We start from the raw sequence: 22,438 nt of genomic DNA, 5'->3' as shown, positions 1-22,438 counted from the left end.
CGGCTCTCAGGGAAGGCAGAGGGCGCTGCAAGCAGTGCTTTCAAGGGTGAATCCAGGGGTGCCCGGACCCAAACACTGAAGCAGTGACCAGGGACAGCGTGGTGATTGGACATCAGATGTGCCTCGGGTGGCCTGGAGGATTGGGAGCGAGGGCTCGACGCTGAGGGCGTGATGGAAATGGGGGTCAGGCAGGCAGTGTGGCTTGGGGAGAGCACCCCTGGAATGTGGTCGAGAAGTGGACGTTCAGCAGGCTTGGGAGGGGTCCCTTTAGGGATGCCCTGGGTCATCCAAGGACTGTAAGTGGCCAGGGCCCCCACGCCCTGCTCTCTAGCCCCGGCTCCGTAGGTTGCCCCCTACTGATGGACACTCTCCACCCCCCACCTCCCCCACCCCCCACTTAGCCCATAGAGTGAAGGCAGTTTGCAGAAGTCTTGGGCCACTCTGGAGTGCCCCCCGCATCCAGGACAGTAAATGGGCTCATCACTCCTGGGCCTTAGGGGCCTGCCTCTGGGTAAAGGGGGAGGAATCAGATGCAGTTACTCAGTGGACCTGAGGAGCGTGTGGTTGTTCCCTAGGTATATGTAAAGATGACAGTTGTCCAAAAGCCTTGTCCTGAGAGGTTGTATATCCCTCCACCGATGTACAGGTACGCTTATATTTGAGGATCTTTGTTCATGTTGGTTTGGAGCCTGTTTCAGAAAACCACATCCCTAGCTTTTCTGGGGACTTGCCCTCCCCCCTGAGCCCAGCTGGTGTCTGGCCAGGTCCTCAGGCAGCGTTTGCCAGTAGTAAGGTGTGAGTGTGTGAATTACTGCCCCCGAAGGCCTGCTTGGTGGTGGTTCCAGCGCCTCTAGCAGTGATCTGGCTGAATTCTCTTTAAGTCCTCACAGCAACCCATGATGTGGGTAGCGTTAGCCCTGTCTCACCAGTGAGAAACAGTAGGAAAGGTGGAATAGTTTGCCCAGGCTCCTCCAGCCAGTAAAAGGTCAAGCTGGGATTTCAATCCAGGAATATTTGGCTCTTAAGCCCTAAACTGTTTCCACTTCTCTTCATGCTGTCTTAACTACTTAGCACTGGGGGGTGGGGATTGCTCCCCACCCCAACCCCAGAAATTCCTTAGAGAGAAAACTTAAGGCTCCCTTCCGGTGCTTCTGCACCAACTTTTCAAGTGGAAGGAACGGTTGGCTCGCTGGAGCTTTGGGCCCGGAGAGAAGCGCGTGATGGTTTGCTCTGTTGTTATGAACTCCCGTGGGAAGGCAGGTGCCTGAACGGGCTGCTCCTTGGGTGAGTGGCTAGAATTAGTCCAGGAAAAGAAAACTAGATCAGGTCAACAAGTGCATCCTCGTTAAGCTGCAGGAACGGGAAGGTTTCTAAGGCAACTGCAGGTGTTTTTGACACGTGGGGTGGGATGGGGCCAGGTCTCCAGAACTCAGGCTGACCGAGCTGCACAGGTTGCTATGGTAACTACTTGCTACCCTAGGTGGGGGTGGGAAATGTGCAAGAAGCCCAAGGCCTTTACGACTCTGCCGCAGTGTGATTTTGGGCTTGAAGCTAGTCAGTGTGGTCTGGTAACGGAGAGGAGGGGAGGAGGGGAGTGATTGGAACCTGTGCTTTATGTCCTAGCTGGGAGCTGGAAAGACCAGAGGCACCCTGCCCAGTCACAGCTCCATGTTCTGATTCAGTAATGGCAGTCGTTTCGCTTGACTCCATATTGAGCCCCAGGGGTGTCGAGAGGCTCCCCTAATCACCGGATTCCCCCCACGAGGCAGAATAACTACTATTTGTTCAGTGCTCGGGAGCTTGCACACCATCTCAGGGCTGGGTGCTCATCTGAGGCCCTAAACCCCCACGATAGGATTGTTGTCGTAGTGCCCATTTTCCAGATAAGGAAACTGAGGTTGAAAGACTTGATCAGGGTCACACAGATAAAGGGTTATGGAGCCAAAGCACAGACCCTGGGCATCAGTCCACATTCGGTGCTTTTCTCTGCATCCTGCTGGGGGAGAGCTGGCATTAATTGCTCAGACAGAGACAAGGGGCAGAAGAGGCACCAGGCATCTCTGAGGCTGGCACACCTTGTTCTGATCTGAACTCAGAAAATACTTCATTTTGCTTTACTTTTTTTTTTTTTTTTAAGTTTATTTATTTTGAGAGAGGGAGGAGGGGCAGAGGGCGAAGGGGAAAGAGAATCCCAAGCGGGCTTGGCACTGACAGTGCAAGGCTGGGACTCGAAAGCTGTGAGATCATGACTGGAGCTGAAACCAAGAGTCAGATGCTTAACTGCCTGAGCCACCCGGGTGCCCCTTTATTTATTTTTTTAAGTTGCTTTATTTTGAGAGAGCACATGCGTGCATGAGTGCACACATGCACAGGTGAGCAAAGGAGGGGCAGAGAGAGAGAATCCCAAGCAGGCTCCAGTCTGACAGCGTGGAGCCCGACAGGGGACTCGAACTCACGAACCGTGAGACTGTGACCTGAGCCGCAATCAGGACACCCAACCGACTTTTTTAAGTTACCCTTCTTTTTTTTTTGTAAAGGATCTGATCTCAGTTGAAACTATTTGTTTTTGAGCTAAACAGTCCTGGCAAAGATCCAGATGGAGCAAGAGCCACCAGTACATTGCCTCCCCCCTCCCCCCATTGAGGACAGACCTGGAAGGCAGCCCTGAGTTCAAACCCTTCCCAGCACCCTTCCAATCCCTCGAGACCTCCTCAGCCCCCTCCAGCCCACCCCAGGGAGCAGCGGGAAAGAGCACTTCCTCTGGCCCCGACCCCCCACCCCCCCGGGGTGTAATATAGTCGCCTCTGGGCCTCGCTATCGTCACTAGATCGTGTTCCTCTTGTTCCAGGCTTGTGAGATCGATTTAGCCAAGATACTGAGTGATGGAAAGAAGCTGAGACCGAGAGATGTAGGGCCGGTGGCGGGGACTTCGTTTCCCCTCCTGGTTGTGTGTGTACACGGGCCCCAGGGCTGCACCTGTCCCCTTGCTTCTGGTGGCTGCTCCAGCCTCGTCTGCCCCCATACTCAGTGCTTGGTGGCAAAAGGTGGGCTCCGGGATGCCCGTGAAATGCCCTTGGTGCCTCGTCCCCCTGCCCTCCCCGCTTTTCTGAGGCATCTGTCCCCCGGGCACGTAGCTCTCATGGAGGGACCTATGTTGAGGAGCCACACCCCACCCAGTGTTTTGTTTCTGTTTTTTTTTTTTTTTTACAACTTTTGAATTGGCTGCTGGGATTTAAAAATGGATAGGCGTCCCCTGGATCTGCGTTCCTGGCTTCCCCGGGAGACCTGGCGGGTCTGGCAAAGCGACGCTGCCCTCCTTCCCGCAGGAGGTGCCTGCGCTGGGCTGGCCTTTGACGCCAGTGCCTGCCTGGCCCTTGTGGGTGCCCGAGTTCATGACCTCTGGCGTAGGTGAGAGCTGCAGAGGAGACAAAGCACAACACAACAAGAACAGAAAAGTTTCCTTTTTATGAGCAAGGAACAGTGACATTTTCTCTCCTTGCAGAGGGAACGCAGATTAGCACATGCGTAGCGTCTCCCACTTTGTTCCCAGTCGCATTCCCTTTGAGTCGATGGCATCACCTCCCCCCCCAACAGCGGTGCTATCCCGCCGTACTTGTGAAGCTGTATAGCCACCCACCCGCCCGCCCCTCCAGCCGCCTCCCCCCCTTCTCCCAGCCGCGTGGGTCTGCAGCGGCTCCTTGCTGGGGCCCTGCTGTCACCTGCCCTGGGCCCTCTGGCTCCTGTCCCAACACCAGCAGCCCCCTTTCAGTGATGCCCCTCCCCCCCGCCTGGAGCTGTCCACCTTTCCCCTTCTCCCTCCCCTGGTCCCCCTCGTCCCTGCATTCACCATGATGGGCTCTCAACGCATTTGCTTTTTAAAACTGAATTGCAGGGTGCCTCGGTGGCCCGGTCAGTTAAGCATTTGACTCTTGGATTCGGCCTAGGTCATGATCTCACGGTTTCGTGAGTTCCAACCCCGCATCGGGCTCTGTGCTGACAGCGCTGAACCTGCTTAGGATTCTCTCTCTCCCCCTCTCTGCCCTTCCCCTGCTCACACTGTCTCTGACTCTCTCAAAAATAAATAGAAAGTAAATTGCGTTGAGAGGAGTTAGCATCAGTTTTATATGTTGGGGCTACGCCTGGCGCATAGTAGGAACTCAGTGTTTATTTGCACCCCTCTGCCCCCATCATCCTTCCTCCTTTAAGCTGGGGTCTTGTGCGGATCTCGGTGGGTAGTAATTGCTCCGTGAACGTTTGCTCAGGAAAGGCATGGAGGAATGAAGGAAGGCGTGATAGAGGGAAGCAGCCCTGTTCTCGGAGCTGCACATCTTGTACGTGACCGTCTGCCTGACTGACCTGTTTTCCGCCTCCCTGCTGCGGTCCATTTATTCGGAAGCCCTGCTGTGAGCTCTCAGTGTGCCAGGGTCCTTGCCAGGCCCTGGGGAGACAGGTGAATGAGCCCATCTCCCTGCCTTCAAGGAGGCTCATGTCTCCTCCCCTGGCCCCTCCTGCAGACCCCACCCGAGAAGTACCCAGCATCCTCCTGGGCAGGCTGGGCCAGCAGAAGGGGGTCTGGGTTGGGGCCCGGGGCGCGGAGGGGCATGGTGATTGTACTTGTCGGGCCCTCCAGAAGCAAAGCCCATGGACCAGGGGCCCCCAGATGACCTCCCAGTAATGTCCCCATTCTCTGCATTGTGACTTGTCCCTGGTCACAGCCACTTTGAGAAGTGCTGGTTTGGATTTTTCTGGCAGAGGGCGCCCCGGCTGCAGGGACACCTACCTGCTGGGCCTCAGCAGAATGGCCTGTTCTTCCCTCCTTTTCCAAATTATGAACCCAGAGGAGTGCTTGCTGCACTCAGCCGCACTGGGTGGCCCTGGGAATGGGGGGGTGTCTCTGTGACTTATGAAGCAGAGGCCTCGGGAGCTTGCGAGAGCAGGAGAGGCCACGATAAATCCCCACACTTGGCTGCCCAGGCCTGAGCTGTGGTTGGAGGGCAGGGCTGTGAGCCGTCTCTGTCCTGGAGGAGGGGACCCAAGATGGGCCTGCATCTCGGGCAACCTCCTAACTCAGCCGTCTTCACGGCTCTGCGGGGAAGGGCAGGGCGGTGGGGCAAGGGCGCTCGTGGTGTTAGAACCCCAGGGACGGAAGGAGACTTGGGCCTCCACTGGTTTGAGCCCCACAGCTTACAGGGCCCTGGGTAATAGCCTTACTGTTTGTTTCTGGGCTTCCTTTCGTCTCTGAAATAGGGATAATTGAGACTCGTATTTGCTTTGGTTACTGGAGTGATTATATAAGCTGATGGCAAAGTTGGCTAAGGGGTGTGATCTCAGAAGGAAGGAGCCATGCGACTGACTGGTGGGGATTGCTTACCTATTTCACAGGTAAGGAAAGTGGAGTCCCTCAGAGGGATGCGTGGCACATTTGGGTGTGGGATCCTGAGCACCCCGCATTCCGGAAGAAGTGGGGGTGTGCAGCTCTCGACACACTCCAGCAGTGCCCGTGAGGCAGCGTGAGGGCGCCGTGCACAGGGGAGGTGGGGAGTAGCAGGCCAGGGTCAGGCTCCCAGGTCAGGTGTCCCTCTTTTGTCAGCCCAGGCAAGCTACATGCCTCTCGGCCTCAGTGTCACCACCTGTGAAATGGGCATGGTGGAAGTGAGCCGGATGTTGAGTTAGAGACCCGAGAAGGTGGAGTTAGGGAAGTGCTGTGGCCCCAAGCCCACTGTGGCCGCTTCTGCCGCACACTTGCTGTGCACCAGGCCCGGACGCCGGAATATACAGCCTCCTCCTGAGAGATCATTCTCATGGAGTCAACGTGCTGTACGGTGGGGGTGTTTCATAGCTGCAATTTCTTTTCTTCTTCTTCTTTTTTTTAATGTTTATTTGTGAGAGAGAGAGAGAAGAGTGCAAGCAGGGGAGGGGCAGAGAGAGAGGGAGACACAGAATCTGAAGCAGGCTCCAGGCTCTGAGCTGTCGGCCCAGAGCCCACGCGGGGCTCGAACTGACAAACCATGAGATCATGACCCGAGCCGAAGTCAGACACCCAACTGAGCCCCACCCCAAGCACCCCAATAGCTGCAATTTCTTGAGGCATTTCAGGCGTGTGTGGGGCCTGTTCTGAGTCTGCAGTGAAATGGCACTGACATAGGGGAGTGGTCTTTTGCAGCCGCGGGGCTGAGAAGTTTCTTTTTCTGAATGTGGGGCAGTCATCTCCCAGTCGGGGAGTGGTCCAGGTAGTCCTCGCCGACAGGAGCCAGAACACTCTCCCGTCCCTGTGATCTTCCGAGTTCAGGAAGGTGCTCACGAAGGTGCCTCCCGTGGAGGGAAGCGAGGGTGACCTTAGCACCTAGGAGCACCCGGCTGGGGATGGGACGCCCCCCGCCAGGGACGGTGCTGGGAGAGCCCGGTCTCCATGGGAGAGCTGTGTGCTTCGTTCGCGGCCCACGCTGGGGAGAATTCCCGCCATCTACAAGACCGCGATTATTTGGATCACCGGGTAGATGTCACGGGGGTTTGTGTAGCAGGGACTTCAAGGCCACCCAACAGCCAGGCGTGGGGCTTTAGGTTACAGAGGAAGACTGTCACGCTCAGGGGCCGCACACCCCCGTGCTCCCCAGCTGATTTTATTTCTTGACTGGCCACCACTCTTAGCACAGCAGAGCCCCCTTTCTTGCTAAGTATCCACAGTAACTTGCCGCCAAACTCTGATGACCAGTGACATCTGTGGTGCTGTGGCCGTCCCCATCCCTTGGGAAAGCAGCAGCGGCTTCATACAGGTTGTAGCCACATCAGGCCCCTCTCTGGGCGACCCGGGAGGTGACTGGGCCACGCTGGTTTCACGGACGTCTGTCGAAAGCCCATGTTCACCGCCTGTTCGAGGGTGGACAGTCGATCCGTGGAGGTGTCCGCGATAACCTTGTGTCAGCCCCAGCGGGCAGACAGTTCAGAAGGTTATAAAATACTGGAACGTTCTACAAAGATTTGGTTTTGGTGACTCTTTTCTAATCAAAACATTTCCCTTTTTTTGGCGCGGGGGTGGGGTGGGGGGCGGGGAACGTGGTTGGTGAAGGCAAGCCCGTCGAGGAAGCCAGTCTCCTTGGGCGGGTGTCCGGTGGGTTCTGCGTCAGTGCCTCACAGCCAGGCTGGCTCCCGGTGCTCCTGGGCCTCCAGCCCGGCGCAGAGCCTCCCCCTTGACTTACCCCGCCTTGGCCCGTGTGGCGTGCGGGTGTCCTGGCCCGTGGGAGCCTGACAGTGCCGCGGGCACGCTCTGTGTGACCTCCCCGCGGGGCTGGCCAGGCCTGGACTCTGCCCGGAGAGCGGTAGCCTCCTTGTTCTGGGGGCTGCTCTTGGGACCTTGGCGGCTGCCTCTGACACTGCCTCACGTGGCCCAAGGCCACGGGGCTGCAAACCTACAGCTTCAGTCCCCTAGCGGAAGACCCCCGCGTCCCGCCTGGCCCCACCGTGCCTACATGAGCCAAGCCGTGGGCCCCAGGGAAGTGCGTTTCAGGTCCTGGCAGGCGCCCTTCCGTAGAAACAACACGTCCCCGGACTGGTGAGGCCACTGCCACTGCCCAGCTGGGCAGAGTTACTCCCCCTCTCTGAGCCTTGGTATGAGGTCGGGTGACGGCTGCACTCGCTGGGGTGATGGCGGGTGTTTCTGGAGGGCACATCACGTGCCAGGCACGGACAGAGAAAGCAAGGCACAAAGGTCACTTATAAGTGACCCGGCTTATAAGTGGCAGGGGAGGATTCACACCCAGATAGTGTGTGTCTGCAGAGTCCATTCTCCTAACTGCTAGGCCAGCAGCTCTCAAAGTGTGTTCCGGGACCCCTGGGGGCCTTTGAGACCCTCTTAGGCCACCTGTGAGGTCAGAATGGTTCTCATGATCTAAGATGTTTTCCTTTTTACTGTGTTTCTTGCATGAGTATACAGTGGGGGTTTCAGAGGGTATGTGGCATGTGATCACGTGATTGTTCTCGCTGCTAATGGAATATGGGGGCTTACATATTCTTTTTTTTTTTAATATTTATTTTTGGCAGAGCACAAGCAGGGAGGGGTAGAGAGCGGGGGGCAGAGGATCCAAAGCAGACTTTGTGCTGACAGGTTGATAGCAATGAGCCTGATGCGGGGCTCGAACTCATGAACTGCGAGATCATGACCTCTGCCAAAGTTGGACACTCAACCGACTGAGCCACCTGGGTGCCCCGTGTATTTTTGTACTTGAAAAATGTCTTCCCCAGCAACCCTGAGCAGATTTTCCATCTGGACAACCTTCTCATGTTAAAAAGCTTATGTTTAAGAAAATCATGTTACAGAAGCAGAATGTTTATAGAAGTGACTTTTCACACAGAAGAGTCCCCTTGATCCATTCAAGTGGTACACATCAATTTGCTCCTTTAAAAATTTTTTTAAAAATATTTTATTTATTTCTGAGAGAGAGAGAGAGAGGGAGAGAGAGAGGGAGGGAGAGAGAGAGAGGGAGACACAGAATCTGAAACAGGCCCCAGGCTCTGAGCTACCTGTCAGCACAGAGCCCGACGCGGGGCTCGAACCCACGGACCGTGAGATCATGACCTGAGCTGAAGTCGGACACTTACCTGACAGCCACCCAGGCACCCCTAATTTGCTCCTTTTTACTGGAGAGTAGCGCCCACTAGCGCAGCTGTGCCGCAGGTCATGTGACTTTACTAACTGGGTTGTTTCCAAGTCCAGGCTATTCCAATTAAGGCTGCTAGGAACGTTAAAAAAATTTTTTTCTCACTTTTCAGATCTAACACGGTCAGTACTAATACCTGAAATCCACGTAAGGGAAACTTCTTCGGGTTCCTCAATAAGGTTATGGGTGATAGGTGTCCTGAGACCAGAAACTGTACGTGACCTGTGGCTCGAGGCCACGCTGCCTTGTGCGGGACACGGAAGCGTGACAGCCACCGTGGGGAGTGGTCGGGGGCGGGTTACTCTGTGGGGGGGGCTCTCCTGGTGGATGCTCAGAAGCCCCCATGTGTGGGAATGCCCGGTGCACCTGCCGGGGCCGTGCCGGACATATGCGGGCCCCCAACTGTCCCTGCCAGAGCTCCCCTCGGCCCCCCGCTCTGTGCTCAGCCCCGACCCCGGAGCGGACACACACCCTGTTCTGTGTCCCAGCAAGCTGGCCGCTGCTGCTGCTGCTTGGGGGGCGAAGGTCCAGCGGGTTCCTGGCCGGATCCGGGCTGTGCTGGAGGCCTCAGTACTAAGCAGTCTCTGTGGAGTCTTTGGGCAGCACTCGCGCTGAGCCGGGCCTTGTGCTGAGCCGGCACCGTGTCTCCCTTCTCCCTGAACCTCACACCAGCCCGTTGTGCTGATGAAGAACCTGGGGCCCAGGGAGCTTCCTGCTTGTCCTGCTCGTGGGCGACTCCCCCCCCCCCCCCCCCGGCAAGATCAGGAGAGAACGCACATGCAAAAGTCACACGCTCCGGTGCCCGGTAACCTGCGGCCTCTGCTGTGACATGACTAGCCAGGAGCTGTCATCTCTCATAGAACCCGGCCCTGGATCAGCTGGATCAGCAGCCCCGGGAGAGATTCTGGATTTCTGGGCCCGCCGTGGCCTAGTGACCCAGAACTCTGCCTTTGAGACTGGAGCACCTGCGCTTTCAGAGGGTTCAGGTGCATACCAGCCCTTGGCGTTCCTTACCTCAGGGGTTGGGGGCCACCCTGAACGCTCAGGAGATAAGACAGTGCTGGTGTCCCTGTTTGGCCAGCTCTTTCTCAGTAAGGTGACCCTGTAATTTGTTGTCGAAACTACAGCACTTTTGAGCGTGAGAAGGGGGTACCACTAACAGCCATGCTCGCACATGAGGAGTAGGCCAGAACTTTGCTGGCTACTGGGAGAGTGTCCCTGTCGATCCGTTTGTTTCTCCTTTCATCTTCCTGATGACCTGGAGATGCCAGTCCCTTCCAGTGCGGATGGAGGAACTAAGAGCTGGGCGGGTCACTTCTGGCCACGCGGGTATGACCTTGGTCCTTGATTGCAAAGTGCCTCCTTGGATTAGCCGTCAGCGTCATCTCGCAATACCTGAGCACGGGGCCGGGGAGGGTGGGGGACTCCTAGTCTCGCTCTTTTGAATCTGGAATCTTCTGAAAACTAACACCACTTTTATAATGAGAAAAATGTACATTGAGGCTATAAAATGTGCTTCTAAAGAAGATAGCAGAGGATCCTGTCAGCAGAAAGGAAGAGTGTGCTGGGGGGTCTGTGCTGCCTTCTCTGGGTTTCCGGGGCTCCCTCTCGGGGCTTGGCTGTGACCCCTCTGTCACACAGAATAATAGATGTCCCTGTTGGTGCAGTGACAGAGGGGGTGGGTCGCTAAAAGCAGCTCACCCGTCCAAGCAGATGTTCCTTGTGGGCCGGTCAGTGTCCTTTGCCTTCTGATAGCCATAGGGGCCAATTTGATTAGTTTTTTTTTTTTTTTTAATATTTTTATTTATTTCTAGGAGAGAGAGAGCGTGAGCAGGGGAGGGTCAGAGAGAGAGGGAGTCACAGACTCTGAAACAGGCTCCAGGCTCTGAGCTGGCAATCAGCACAGAGCCCAACGCGGGGCTCGAACCCATGAACCGCGAGATCATGACCTAAGCGAAAGTCAGACGCTTAACCGACTAAGCCACCCAGGCGCCCCAATTTGATTAGTTTTGTGGCCGTTTTCCTCCAAGGAGGCCCTGCATGTGACAGTCTGGCTCTGTGGCACGTGGAGGGCACCGCAGGTGCAGAGGATACTTGAGGGAGGCCCACGGGTGTTGGTGCATGGGATACGACAAGCAACGGTGCCCTTGAGCCTGTGATGCCGAGGCCACTGAGTCCCCTGTGTGAAGGTTTGGGTGTATTTCTGGTTGAGACAGACGCTTAGCGGAGGGCATGCTGGCAGCGGGACTCACAGTCGGCCTCGGGCCAGTGCGCATCTGTCCCTGGCCGCCTCTCCTGCCCTGTCCTGCCCTGTGTGCCCCGTGGGCAGCCTCATCTCGTGCTGTAAGGGGTCACGGTTTGGCGGAAGAAGTGGCTTCCTGGTTTCCCTGGGGACAGGGGACGGCAGGGTGGCTGGAATGTGCTGGAAGCATCATCAGGAAACCGTGGTTTGTCTCTCCTTTCCGTTCTGTGTTCACAGGGAAGATGGAGACACTGAAAGACAAGACCTTGGAGGAGCTGGAGGAAATGCAGAATGACCTGGAGGCCATCAACCGGTTGGCCCTGGAGTCCCCTGAGGTAGAGCAAGGCTGTCCTGGGGCGCAAGGAAGAAGGAAGGCCAGCAGGTGGGACTGAGGCCCTGCTTCAGGACACCGGCCTGGGGGAAGCCTGGGCCACGTTCCTCTCCCTCTTCCGTGGCCTTCACCCTGGTTTGGATGAAGCCAGAGGAGCCCCCGAGATCGGGATCCAGTTCCTGGGCCCTCTGGGTGGGAGTTGTAGGGGGCGGTGCTAGGGCGTCCAGGGCCCCCATGTGACCTCGGGGGGACCCACCTGCCCCCAGAGTCCCCACGTTGTTGTTACAGCCTGACCCTGGAGGCGGTTTCTAAAGGTGCTGCTACTGTTTTGGAGCCGCCTCTCCCCAGGCGCCGTGTGTGGCCCTGCGTCTCCCGAGGGGCCATGCTTGGCCTGGGGTGTTGGCCTGTCTCCGGTTTGATCCTGTTTCCTCTGACACCTGGCACCTAACCATCTCCGCTCATCGGGGTCCCCATGGGACTAAACCCTTCCAGAAGTGTAGAGCTTTACACTTTGTAAAGGCCTTCCCTGCCCTCCTGTGACCTCGATCCTGCGACTTCCCTGAGAGGTCTGGTGCCTGGATGTGGCCGAGAGAGCTGCGTTTATGGCAGCCCTGCCCCGAGCGGCTGCTCTGAAGCTTCCCCCCGCCCCCCCCCCCCCCCCCCCCCAGTGCTGGGCGGAGGCACAAACACCAGCAGTGCTGAGCTCGTTTGATGAGCACTTGGAATCTATTTTTATTTTCACTGATGAACAGGTACAGATACGTTCTCCACAGAAGGGACGGCCACCCCGCCCGGCTTCTCCCTGCCTTCTGTAAGGGTGTGCAGTGAGGCCGTGTTCCCTTGCCCTTCCTCACCTGCGCTCTCACTGCCCGCCCCCCGACCTGCCCCTCTCCCCAGATGAGCAGTCTTTGGGGGGGGGTGTTGGGGATGGGGGAGGGGGCAGGGTGTGAAGAAAGGTGGGGGCACTCCATGGCACATCCTGCTGCCCTGAGCTTGCTGGGCGAGGACAGAAAGCAAAGCCTGTCTGTGTTGGCTAAGCTGCAAGCCTGCCTCTGTGGTCCGTTAGGCCATGACTGTGCCGGGGTCTGGCTCAGCTAGCATAGTGCCGGGCGTAGAGTAGGGTTTTTAAAAAAGTTTTAGAGACCGAGAGAGAGTGTGTGAGAGCAGGGGAGGGTCGGAGAGAGAGGGAGGGAGAGGGAGAGGATCCTAAGCAGGCTCCATGCCCATCCCACCACCCTGGGATCGTGAGCTGGGCCACAATCAAGAATTGAATGCTCAACTGGCAGAGCCACCCCGGCACCCCCAGCACCAAGTGCTGCTTGCCTCTGCCATGAGCGCAGGCTAGCAGGAGCCCCAAGGCCAGCTCTGGAGCACGTGGACCTTGGCCGACGCGAGCCTTCACAGAAGTATAACTAATTGGCTTCCAAGCCGGCCAGGCTGATAGGATCAAAAGCCCAAAGTGCAGGATTGCAGAAAACGTCAGCACGCACAACCTCTGGGACTGAAGGCAACTCGACCTACGTGGCTTGCAGCCAGCCCGCCCAGCCGATTGCATCATCAGAGGGGAAAACTCTTCCTGGGATCCGGGGGAAACGAAGTAGGTCAGGCTCCTCAAGCTTGCAAAAGCCCCTGGACTCGGATTCCAGCATGGTCTGTGAAACATGATTTTACACGTCGTCTCCGTCACCGCTGCCGCGCGGCCGTACACAAAGATGGGAGCTGGTTCAGCGTGGGGTGTGGACGCTGCTGGAGAAGAGAGGGCTAGTTAGCAGGTGGCCTCTGTCCACACAGCGCAGTGAATGGTGGGGGCGAGGCAGGCCGGTGAGCTCTTATGGGGGGGTGGGTACCAGAACTGTCTTACTGACCTCTTTTAAACAACAGCCAGAGGGCTTCATAGTGACCCCCTAGTGGAGGAAGATTTGGGGGAGGCTGTGGGAGAGGGGACAGAGACGCACAGGGCAAAGCGCAGGGCAGAATGACACAGCTTACATGTATTTGTTGGTTGAGACCCGGGGAAAAGGCAGTGGACACGTGACGGCCCGAGGACCTCTCTGAGGGGCAGCTGAGCAGAGGGCTTCAGGTCTCCCGCTCAGGAGCTTTCTGAGGGGCTCCAAAGAGTGTTCGTGGCTGCAGATACAAACGGCCCAGGTGTAGGGGCAGCTTGGTGTCACGGGGACACCAGAGAGACCACGGCCACGCCCCATGATCTCTAGACCCCTGTGGCTGCACTGTGGAGGGCAGACGGGTATGACATCCCTCTTCCCTGTCTGGAGCATGACAAGCAGGCTCCAGGCCTGCCCCTGAGCCCGGGTCTCAAGGCCCCGTGGAGGGTCCCTGTGGCCTGGTGGGGGACGAGTCAGTCCATCACGCGCTGAGCAGGGGGCCCTTGCTGAGCAGCGACCTGAGCCCCTTGCTGGGTGCCAAGCGCTATCTTCCAGTGCCACATGGCACTAGAGGTATACTGTCACTGCCTCGGGGTGGCAGGTCTGAGCCTCCGTCCTCGGTAAAGTGGACTCCCTTCCTCGTGGAGGGAGCTTCGTTCGGGTGAGAGCTGGTCTGGGAAAGGTCCCTGCGGCTGCGGCCTCAGCTGCTACAGTGGCAGCGAGGGACCCGGCTGAGGGCCAGAGCCCCGCTTGGCTTGGGGAAGTGCTTTCAGGGGACGACGTCCAGGGGCAAAGGCCGGCCTGGGGCTTCAGGAGGTTGCAGGTCACCCATATCGGTGGGAGCCTTCTGTTGGCTGTGAGCCTCCTCTCCGGGTCTTGTGGGACCCCTCTGTCAGCTCATCCGCAGGGCATGCCTTTGGCCTTGGAGGCAAGGACACATCTCTCCTGAGTCAGTGTCACGGTCTGGCCCTGCCTTTGTCACCTCTCAGAGCACCTTTTTTGGGGCTTCGTGCGCATCTGGCCTGTGGTTGGGCTTGGGCCACCTTCGTGCAGCTCACAGCGGGCCCCTTGCCTTTGAAGTTTGGGGAGAAGTGGTTCGGGAGTTTGCTCCCTTTCCCCCTAGAAAGCCTCGGACTTGTTCACATGAATTGGTCCACCTGCTTCCTGGAGGCCTGCGCGGCCCCCCCGGTGGGCCTGGTTCCCGCTCCCCAGTGGCCGCAGGCGAGCTGCCGACCGCCAGCGCGTTTTCCGCGTGGATCCGCCACGTAGGCTGTTGGGTGAGGTGCCTGGGTCACAGTGCTTTGCTCGAGGTCTGGACCCAGGTCCATGGGACTCTAGTCCGAGCTATTACTGACTTGTCCCATGGTGGGCGGTGAGCCCGCCGCCGTGGCGGGTGGTGGTGGTGGTGACGAGGGTTCTCACGGACCATGTCCTATTCCCTTAGGTCCAGGACCTGCAGCTGGAACGAGAGATGGCGCTGGCCACCAACCGCAGCCTGGCTGAGCGGAACCTGGAGTTCCAAGGGCCCCTGGAGATCAGCCGCTCAAACCTCTCAGACAAGTACCAGGAGCTCCGGAAGCTCGTGGAGCGGTGCCAGGAGCAGAAGGCGAAGCTGGGTAGGGGTGGCCTGGGTGGGAAGAGCTGCTGGACTAGGTCCCCGTCCTTGCCCCTGGACAGGAAGGGGCCAGCAGTGAGGGTGACCGTGCCCCCAGCCCCGTGCTAAGTGCTCTACGCATGTGGTTTTCACAGCAGCCTGTAAGTGTAGGTACCATTGTTCCTTTTTCGTAGATGAGAAGAATGAGGCTCAGAGTGAGTCAGGGACACGGCCAGGGTTACATGGCCAGGTTCGGGGTGGACCCAGACAGGCTGCATCCCGTGCTGGCGCTTGCACGTCCGCCAGCCCCGCTTCTACGTTTACAGGGCTGCTCCGGGCTCCTTGGCCCGGGATCTCCCCTTTGTGGAATGGGAGGTGCTCTCCTGGTCTGGACAGCGAAGAAGCTGGATGCCCAGAGAGTGTAGTAACTCTCCCCTAGGAGGCCCAGCAGGCTTGGCGCTCGCCGGTGGGCTCTGACGCCAACGTCCTCGCTTCCTGCTGGCATTGGCTGGCATTGGGGAGTTCATCTAGCCAAGGTCCGGGCTGGGCTTGGTGGATAGCGCTCCTCTCGCCTCAGGAAGGTGACCTCAGGGAACTGGGCCACACGGGGCTCCACAGCAGACCCCGGGGCGGTGGCTGGACCCCGGAGCACAGGGGTCACTCGGAAGGTCTTTGCCAAAACCTTAGCCTCCAGCCCCGAATCAAGAGGCACTTGGAGAACGTCGATCTTTCTGCCCTCCCTTCCAGAGAAATTTTCTTCGGCGCTGAAGCCAGAGACCTTACTAGACCTTCTGCAGATCGAAGGCATGAAGATCGAAGAAGAGTCTGAGGTAAGAGGGCCATCGTCCCCCCTCTTGCGGCGGTGGCAGCGGCTCCTGGAGCAGGAGCCCTTGGAACGAGCACCAGGTGTCTACAGAGTTGGGACGGGGCCTCTAGAAGGTGGCAGAGATGAATGACGCCATAGGTCCCGGTGGATGGGGACGACAGGAGCCTGGCCTCAGGGGCTGGAGCCGGACCCCAGGCCATGGGGCAGCGGGCAGACCCAGGTAGCAGGAGCTCCCAAGGACGGAAGCCAGGCCCCCAGCCCCTCCCTGGCGGCCCGGCCCCTCCGTTCTGCGTCCCTGGGCCATCTCTTCATCTGCGGGCGGACCGGCTCCCTCCAGTCCTTCGTGCTCTGGAGCACCAGGTCCTCCCAGCCTGGGCCCCGCCCTCGCTAGCAGCCAAGCAGCTAGGGTCCGTCCATTTATCCATCACGTATGTGCAGCAGCCACTGCAAGCCTGGCACAGCGCCAGGGGCGGGGGACAGCAGTGGCCACAGCAGCCCCTGCCCTCTGGGGCTGACCTGCTGGCGAGGGAGACCTGATACGCCAGCGAGCGCAGGTAGCTTGTGTCAGCGGTGATAAGGGCCATAAGGAGACATTCCCAAAGGGAGGCCAGAGAAGATAGGGGGTGCCCACCGAGTTGGGGGTGGGGGGAGGCGGCGCAGCTGGGGAACACGGGTGGCCTGATCCCAGGCAGGCTCCTGTCGTCACCAGACCTTTTGTCTTCTAGGCCATGGCTGAGAAGTTCCTGGAGGGCGAGGTGCCCTTGGAGACTTTCCTGGAGAACTTTTCCTCCATGAGGATGCTGTCCCACCTGCGCAGGGTGCGCGTGGAGAAGCTGCAGGATGTGATGAGGAAGCCCAGGGTTTCCCAGGAGCCGGCGGGTGATGCCCCTCCTCCACGCCCGCCGCCCCCGCCTCGCCCAGCCCCCCCGGCCACACCCCCTGTGGCCGAAGAGCCGCCACTGTCGCTAGTGCCTCCCTACCCTTTGCCCTATAGCCCGTCTCCCAGCATGCCCGTGGGCCCCACGGCCCAAGGCGCGCTCCGGCCGGCCCCCTTCCCGGTCGTGTCCCAGCCCTCCTTCTCCTATGGGGGGCCTCTAGGCCCCCCTTACCCGTCAGGCCAGCCGGGACCCCGGGCTGCAGCGGGCTACTCCTGGTCCCCACCAAGGGGCACACCTCCCCGGCCAGGCTACCCCATGGCCCCCACTGGTGCCTCTGGCCCCGGGTACCCCTTGGCGGGGAGCCGGGCCCCCAGTCCTGGCTATCCTCAACAGGCCCCCTACCTCTCGCCCGGAGGAAAACCTCCTTACCCGACACAGCCCCAGGTCCCGATCTTCCCAGGCCAGCCCCAGCCCTCCGGCGCCCCCCAGCCACCCTACCCCCCTGGACCTGCTCCCCCCTATGGGTTTCCCCCACCTCAGGGGCCTTCCTGGCCTGGGTATTAGACCCAGAGTCGGCCCTCGGCCCTTCCCTACTTCCACGTGTACCACACCCTTTGGCCCGCCCACCATTGAGATTCAAGGTTAAATTGGAAGTGGACTTGGGCTCTCCTTGTGGACCTGTGTCAGCACATGGGAGCCTTGGGGGAGCCCGGTCGGGAGCGTGCAGGCCTGGAAAGGCACCGGGCAGCGGTGACAGCCCTGCCGGTCACAGCACTTGGTGGCCTCCTGGAGGAAGGGAGCGCCTCCTTTCAGTGACCGGCTTCAGCGTTTCTGGTGCTTGCCAGGCGGGGAGCTCGTTGCCTCCCCCACGGGTGTCCGTGTGAGTGAGCAGGTGCGTGTGCTCGCAGACGTACCCTTGTGCTTGCCTCATGGACGCTGGAACCAAATGCAGTGATCTTAGTGACGTCTTAGGGGGTCTCTGGCCTCCGCTCACCCCCTCCCTCTCTCCTGGGATCTGGCACATTCACCCTGGTGCCTGCAGCGACAGTTGCAGCTCTGCATCTGTCTGGTCCATTCAGGGGTGGCCTGGAGCTAGAGTTGGATCGGGGAGGGAACAGTGAGGAAAAACACTGATTTTTAAATCACATAAAGCCATAATTGAACTCTGATAGGCTGATGTCAGATAAGCTTGTCCTCGTTGGTTTGGACGATGGCGGCAGAGCCAGAGTGGGGAGAAAGCCGGAGAGCGTGAAGGTGCACCCTGAATCTGAGGCAGCCTTGGCCAGGGGCAGTTGGGGGTGCCCCGGACTCCTTTAGGAACGCAGCAGCCCTCTTCTCTGGAGCCCTCCACTTGCCGCTGATTGTTGACGCCCACTCCATCCATCCTCTCCTTCTGCAGCAGCCCCCTCCCTCCATCTGCTGCCTCTGGTGTAACTCCCCAGTCCTGCACCCCTCCTAGGATGCACATCCGAGGATGCCCTGGCAGTGACTCCCCCAGTGGTGCTTTCTCAGCCACCGTCGCTATGTCAGAGTCCGCTCCTTTGCTCCCCTCTCGTCTTCAGAATGTAAAGGGCAGGGATTGTGACTCGGCGCCACCTGCAGCCCCCAGCCCCCTAGGGATGACAGGTGCGTTCAGTGATAACAGAGACAGTAGACCACAGGGGCGTGGTGCACAGAGTTGTTACCTTGGTTGGTCGCAGATGTGATCCAGGTCTCCAGGGTGGACCCTGGAGCTGCTATCAGCTAGGAAGTCATATGTGCCTTGAAATGTCCACTACTTGAGTACCCAGCATCTGGTGGGCCTGGGGTGCTGGGGGCCAACGAGGAAACTCGACCTTCCGGTGCCTGCCCCCCTCCCCGGCCCCCACGCACCATCATTGGGTGTTCGCGATGAGAGGCGCCATGCGCGCTGTTGGGTCCTTGCCAATTGTGCTTGCTTCTCGTAAGTTATTTATCAAGAGAAATCACTAATGGACTCTACTGGTTCGAGTGCTTCTGAACTGGATGACCGATCGCCGGTGTGTTTGTAAAATTAATTGCCATAATAAACTTCGATGGGTTACAAGTAGTGCCTTGGCTCCTCTAGTGGTTTGAGAAGTGAAGATGGGCGGCCAGGGGTGGGTGCGGAACCCTTCAGGATCACTCTCCGCTGAAAGGCCTCTTTGATCCCTGTCCGTAAAGCCTCGTCTATCTGGCTGTCCTCTCCTGAGCTGCTGGCCTCCCCTGCTCCTTAGCCCTGTGGCTAGGCTCTGCTGACCTTCCCTTTTCTCTCCTGCTCTCTGGTTTTCCATCCTTAGGTGTTCTCACACTGGGGCCTACATTTTTGCCTCTTCCTAGGCCAGAGCTTGGGCCATGCGGGGCCACAGGCCGCCATCAGGGGGCGTGCAGGGCTCAGCCTAGCGAGCCTGGCGTCGCATTCCTGCCACCTGCTGGGGGTGGGGGGGCGGGGGACAGGACCAGCAAAGATCTCTGGGCGGAGCTGCGTCAGGTTCTAAATGCATGAGGGCAGGGGCAGGGCCGAAAATGGCCACGCGCCCAGTGGTCTTCGGCCACTGCGTAACCTGCTCCCTCTCAGCCGTGAGCTCGGCTGGCTTTACCCCAGGGTTTGGAAGGGCATATTCTGCTTCAAGCAGGAAGGGCAGCGCCAGGGGAGTCAGGAGGCCAGGCTTCCAATGGGCCCTCAAGTCAGCCCTTCTGCTTTTCCTTCCCTGCAAAGTGACAAGGACAGGCTGCCTACATGTGACACACAGGGGTGCTGTGGATCGCCAGCACTGGATATTCAGCAGGGCCAAGTGACAGGCTTGTCTTGTTGGGTCCTTTCAGCAGCCCTTTGATCCCAGCTGTTAAGCCGGGGAGGAGACTGCAGGATGGGTGGGCCAGGGACCAGGAGGCCTAGCCTGGGGCGCCCGGGCAGGACCCACACCCGGTGTAACGACCCCCCACCGCAGTACCTCCTTTGTGGTACCTGAAGCGGCCTGGCCTCGAGAGTCATGCCCCTGAAAGGAGCCTGGGGAATCTAAGCCCACTTGAGAATCCCCGAGCCTGAGTCCAATTTTTATGACCTTTCCCCCTCCTGAACGCCGGTCGGTCCCGCCTTCACGACGCCAGGGGGTGCTAGAAGACAACTCGGGTTTGGAGGAAGAAGCTGAAAAACTCTGGCAACACAATCTCGTCCCTGGCTTGGCCTTGGCCCCAGAGTCGGGCAGGGTGGCGGAGGGCACAGAGGGGCTGAAGAGAGGAGGAGGCGCCATTTTCTGAGGACGGGCCTGATGGAGAGAAGCTTCAGCGGGTCGTCTGGGCACGGGAGCCCCTCTGCTCCTTGCTCTCCCTTCTCCCCAGCCCCCCCTCCTCTGCACCTTAGATCTCAAAGACACTCACCACTCACCACGCCTCTCCCCGCCCTGCATCCACATGTGAAATCACCAGGCGCCTTCCCTGCACCACAGCGGGCCTGCCCTTGCCGCAGAGCCAGCTGCCCAAGGACAACCCCCGAGTGTCACATTTAGAGCCTCAGAGTGATTCCTAGCTTTGGTGAGAGGGACACTTTGCTGAGTTAGGCGGGGCGAGGCCACTTGAAAGATGTGCTCTCGGCCAGCACGTTAGTCCCATTCAGTGCTCCCAGATCCTGGAGGCGTGACAGCCTCCCAGCTAGACTCGGTGCCATTATTCAGTGGCCTTTCCTCTCGGGTCCTCAGTTTCCTTGACTCCACTTGAGGAGAGTGCATGTGAATCATGGTGCACACTCACACGCCCCCCCCCCCCCCAAGGGTCAGGCAGGCAAGTTTAGGGCAATGGGCTGGGATGTGGGGGGACACACACAGTGAGAGCTACCCTCCCTGGCTGAGGGGTGGCCCCTGCCCTGCTCTGGCAGGCTGCTGCAAGGCAGGAGGGTGGACCCAAGGTGGCCCAGGTCGCAGTGACGGGGGGGTGGGGAGGGAGAAGGCGGGAGGGGCTGCAGCCCAGGAGCGACTCACTGGAGGGGCAGCACCAACCTTACAACCTGCGGGCTTTGTCTTCCTCTTCCTGCGGAGGCCGAAAGGTCAAGGCCAAGAGGGTTCCTATTCAACTGCCAACCCAACAGGTCTGTTTTGGAGCGCCCCACCCAAGCCTGCCACCACTTGGAACACAGTTTTCTAAAAAGACTTTTCTATTTTATACTTCAACGCAGCCCCTTGTGTGTGTTGGGGGGGGGGGTTGAGTGGGTTTTAAGCAGGCCATCGTTGTGCTGAGACCCTGCACGGTGGCCCAGCTAGGGAGTAAAGAGCTTTTATCATGAAAGGTGCTGGTAGGCGACATTAGGTGCCTCACAGTCTCTGCCCTGGAGGGGCCCGGGGCTGGGCTGCCCCCCCCCCCCCCCCCCCCCCCCCCCCCCCCCCCCCCCCCCGGCTACTTAGGCTACTTAGGCTTACGGGCTATTCTGAGCTGAAGGCGTCAAGATGCTGAGAAACTTTTGCCCCTCCCTGTACTCCAGGGAAGAATCTAAATTGGAGGTCCTTCCAGAATAAGTGTTATTGCCAGAGATAAATGTTATCCGAGCGACCCATCTGCACGGTGGGGCAAACATCTAATTACCGAACATCTGCTCTTCCTGTTGCCCCGTGACGTGCATTCGTTCGGTGAGGTCCCGGCACCCTACCCCCTTCTCCCAAGTTCGGAGCCCTCCGGGGGCCCATCTTGGGGATTTCCTCGCCTGTGTGGATTCCCGAACGTTCGCCCATTAAATCTTTCTCCCGTTGATCTGTATCATGTCAATCTGGTTCTGAGTCCAGCTCAAAGGACCTCCAGAGAGACAGGAAATCTTGCTTTCCAACAGCGCCCTCCCCCCCACCCCACGAAGGCTCTCCATTCCCTTTGGAGGATCCCTTCACCCTTGCCAAGTGTAGGGAGGTGAGTGGGTGCCTTGTCTCTGCATCCCTAGCATGGTTAGGGCCAGATCGGGGAGCTGGGCTTGGCCTCTGGGCTCTCACAGGACTCTGGGTCCTGAGCAGGGGAGGACGGGAGGCCCGGCTGGAAGGTTCTGGAACGCTAGTGTCCCCAGTTCCCCTGATTCTGTGCGCACCCCTCCCCCATATCCTTCTAGTAACTCCCTGTCGCCTTTTCAGAGTTGGCATCAGCGGCTTAGGCCGCAAAGAGCTGCTGCTCCCTGTGAACACAGTGACAGATCGTGTGCAGGAAGGGCCCAGACCCTTCTTAGGGGACTGGGCTTAGCGGGGCCCCGCACGGCCTCTGCCTTGACCAGACCTTCAGGTTCCCAGTGAGATGCCCCCATTCTCGCTCATCCTTCTTCTTGCTAAAGAAGCCCAGGTACCACAGGGTAACCTGTGTGTCTAGACGCTCTTGACTAGCAGAAACTGTTTCAGGTGAAGGAATGAAAATTATTTAACATCCAGGACCGTCCTGGCCCTGTTCTCTGACTCTCGGCTTGTTTGGGGCGCCTGGGTGGCTCAGTCGGCTAAGCGTCCGTCGTGGCTCAGGTCATGATCTCATGCTTCGTGGGTTCGAGCCCCGCATCAGGCTCTGTTCTGATGGTGCACAGCCGGCTTGGGATTCTCTCTCTCCCTTTCTCCCTGCCCGCCCCCCCCACTCGTGACTGCACACACACGCGCTCTCTCTCTCAAAAAAAGATAAACTTAAAAAAAAAAAAAAAAGAAGTTGCGGTGCCTGCATGGCTCAGTCGGTTAAACATCCAACTTCGGCTGCGGTCATGATCTCGCAGACCATGAATTTGAGCCCCACGTCGGGCTCTGTGCTGACAGCTCAGAGCCTGGAGCCTGCATCGAATTCTGTGTCTCCCTCTCTCTCTGCCCCTCTCCTGCTCATGCTATGTCTCTCTCTCTCTCTCTCAAAAATAAACATTAAAACTAAATACATAAAACAATTAAAAAAAACTAACTGTGATTGGCTGAAACCACTTTAGCTTTGAACTTTAAACCGCTGTTGGAAATAAAACTCCAAATTGGCTAGGATTTACTAGGTTCCCCTTTTGTACTGGGCAACGAGGTGGCAAGGTACCCTTTAGGCTTGGCAGCC

At 58.6% G+C, this 22,438-nt stretch overlaps 1 protein-coding gene across 2 annotated transcripts in view; it reads left to right on the top strand.

Annotated features, from left to right (window-relative positions):
* VPS37C (VPS37C subunit of ESCRT-I) overlaps window positions 1-18,477 on the top strand; it is a 29,031-nt gene extending 10,554 nt beyond the window's left edge. Inside the window, exons 2-5 of one of the 2 annotated variants that reach the window (XM_039253585.1) lie at window positions 11,134-11,231; window positions 14,555-14,726; window positions 15,452-15,534; window positions 16,256-18,477. In XM_039253585.1, coding sequence (XP_039109516.1) covers window positions 11,139-11,231; window positions 14,555-14,726; window positions 15,452-15,534; window positions 16,256-16,972 — 1,065 coding nt within the window. In that variant the 5' untranslated portion in view covers window positions 11,134-11,138 and the 3' untranslated portion in view covers window positions 16,973-18,477. Of the gene's footprint in view, window positions 1-11,133; window positions 11,232-13,140; window positions 14,388-14,554; window positions 14,727-15,451; window positions 15,535-16,255 lie in introns of those variants that run through there. The other variant, XM_039253586.1, reaches the window with a different exon arrangement.
* Window positions 18,478-22,438: the final 3,961 nt, after the last annotated feature.

Source organism: Hyaena hyaena, unplaced genomic scaffold, assembly GCF_003009895.1.
Source record: "Hyaena hyaena isolate Hyena2069 unplaced genomic scaffold, ASM300989v1 scaffold_456, whole genome shotgun sequence".
Taxonomy (NCBI): Eukaryota; Metazoa; Chordata; class Mammalia; order Carnivora; family Hyaenidae; genus Hyaena; species Hyaena hyaena.
Note: the sequence above shows the minus strand (reverse complement) of the source record. Positions and strands in the feature narration are given on the sequence as shown.